The 2401-nt window shown below is 40.0% G+C and overlaps 1 protein-coding gene across 1 annotated transcript in view; it reads right to left on the reverse strand.

Annotated features, from left to right (window-relative positions):
- Positions 1–205: 205 nt before the first annotated feature.
- LOC122253814 (uncharacterized) overlaps positions 206–2401 on the reverse strand; it is a 19489-nt gene continuing 17293 nt past the window's right edge. The window contains exons 9-13 of the mRNA XM_086551170.1: positions 2364–2401; positions 1897–1989; positions 1753–1813; positions 1329–1534; positions 206–880 (exon numbers count right to left, since the gene is read on the reverse strand). The exon at positions 2364–2401 is cut by the window's right edge and continues 80 nt beyond it. Coding sequence (XP_086407296.1) covers positions 668–880; positions 1329–1534; positions 1753–1813; positions 1897–1989; positions 2364–2401 — 611 coding nt within the window. The 3' untranslated portion in view covers positions 206–667. The remainder of the gene's footprint in view (positions 881–1328; positions 1535–1752; positions 1814–1896; positions 1990–2363) is intronic.

Raw genomic sequence — 2401 nt, forward strand, 5'->3', positions numbered from 1 at the left:
CACTGTAACTGTGATAATTTTCAGAAAGATACTTATGACACATATATACAAACATACAATTATTTATGTAAATATACATATACATATATATAAATATATATATATACATATATATATATTCATACATATAAATGTGTATATATATATATATATATATATATATATATATATATATATATATATATATATATATATATATATATATATATATATATATATATATATATATTCACACTGAATATCTATTATACATTATGAAGCTGAGACCTGTGTGCTGCAGGTCACCCATGTATAAGCATCGAATCCCTCACTCTTCTCTATATGTACATTGCTTCAATGAGTGTGAGCCAGCTGACTGGATGGACTCTTCCACAGGATAAGAGAGGGTAAAATGTTCCCAAGAAAAGCAGTTCTTTCACATATCTCCGAGTGTCCTTACCGTATAGGAGCAGGTTTTTTAGAACATGCACTCTGAACAGATATCAAGATGCCAGCTACGAAAGTTCTCCGGGTATTAGCATTACTTCTGTACATCCGAATCTCGGAGTGATAAAGGCTCAGTTCAACACTGACGCTATTTACGCAAACACAATACGTGTCATATAAATAACGAAGGGAAACACACAACGTGAAAGAGTAACGCAAACGGCCATGCAACGAAGCGATCTCACATCGTTCCGTAAGTGGTCCAATACGACACATTTAGGATGAAAAAGGCAAAAGGGAAGAAGAATCGGGAGAACTTGTCAATGTATATCGCGATGTCCTTCCCCGTGCAGCGGTGGACGACATACTGAGGCACCCCGGGGCTATGCGATCTTAAGCGACTGCGACTTCTGCTGCGACTTCGAGAGTAGCCGTTCGCTCTACCGTCCTCTGACTGCATGAAATTAATAAACAAATAAGGGAGTGAGAAAATGATGAGTACAAGTTCAGATTTCAATAGCCTTGAAGAACTTCATAAGGAGATATTTCGATAAATTTCTTCATATTATTTTTTATATCCAGACAATTCGTAAATGCGAATAAATAATTCGCATATATAAGATGCAGTATAAATAACAATAACCAACAACAATAAAGGGACGAAATATAGACCTACTGTTATCAAAAATACATACACGCATTCACAAAGATGAAAGGAAACAGCCACAATTTAAAAAAAATTGCTTCGAGGCAGACTACATTCATCAGGCGATAAGACCGAAAAATATATTACTCTTATCGTTTTTATCGTCTGATGAGGAGCCAAGTCTGACTCAAAACGTCATTTAAATAGTTCTGCCTTCCCAACAGTACCTGTGCTTCTCGCCAGAGGCCCTCCCTACCTTTTTATCATCCAGATCGGTGAGGTCTTCGACAGAGTAGCCCGTCATGTCCTTCGTGAGGGGCTCGGCGTCCATGAAGTAGTTCACGAGGCCGAACTGGAGCAGCGAAGCGAACACGAACACGGTGCACGACGACATCCACACGTCTATGGCCTTTATGTACGACACCGGAGGCAACGACGACTGGGATTGCTGGTTCTGAGTGGCTGCAGACAAACAGGGCATTGGGAAAGTCATAACTTTGACGTTCAGTTTGTTTTTTAAATTCATTTGTATCAATATCATTATCTTTATTATCGTGATTGTTATGATTATTCCGATTATCACAGTGATAATGATAATAAATATCCAATATTGTAATTAACATTATCATAACTACTATCAAGAGGGAAAGAGAGATTATCATTAGGTTTCCAAATCTAACCCAGCATGATATTCGCCTCAGTTCCATTGACAAACGAATCCCCTGCCAGTGACAGTTCCATCTGGTTCCCGGTTATGTCTGACACATGCATTGATTTCTTTTAACATGCCCTCGGATATTCAGGGGCAGCATTCAGACACTTGCCTTCTGGTAACATGCCAGCAAGCACATGCAAATTGCATGTCTTGGGTTTGTAGCACTTCTCCTTCTGTTATCCAATAATGTTCTACTTGAGGGCTAATTTGAGGTATCAATGTAACCTTGACTGTTATATAACTCTTAGATAAACGTTAGAGACAGATATGAAGAAGGTAGCACACGTGTGAATATGAAAAAAGATAAGATGCATATCTCCGTCGCGTGTTGGTTAGTACCATGCCTTGCTTTGCATGCAGCGTCGATACCCTGGCCCATTATCATGCATGCTGCAAGTGCTTCGTGCCTCATGATGTGTCTCTCTGCGTCATAAAACGTATCACTCTTCATATCGCCTCGTGGCAAGGGGGGGGGGGGTACGTCAGCGTTAACAGTGGGTTTTCTCACGCTGACTATTCTGTTGCATTAGGTGGTCGCCTAAGGTGAGCGGTGCTGCAGTGGCGTGATGCACTGACCTTCGCCTCAGCGAGCACAGATTGCATGAGAACGCAGC

This window comes from Penaeus japonicus, unplaced genomic scaffold (assembly GCF_977035675.1).
Source record: "Penaeus japonicus unplaced genomic scaffold, GWHDUDI00000001_assembly GWHDUDI00000024, whole genome shotgun sequence".
Classification (NCBI taxonomy): domain Eukaryota; kingdom Metazoa; phylum Arthropoda; class Malacostraca; order Decapoda; family Penaeidae; genus Penaeus; species Penaeus japonicus.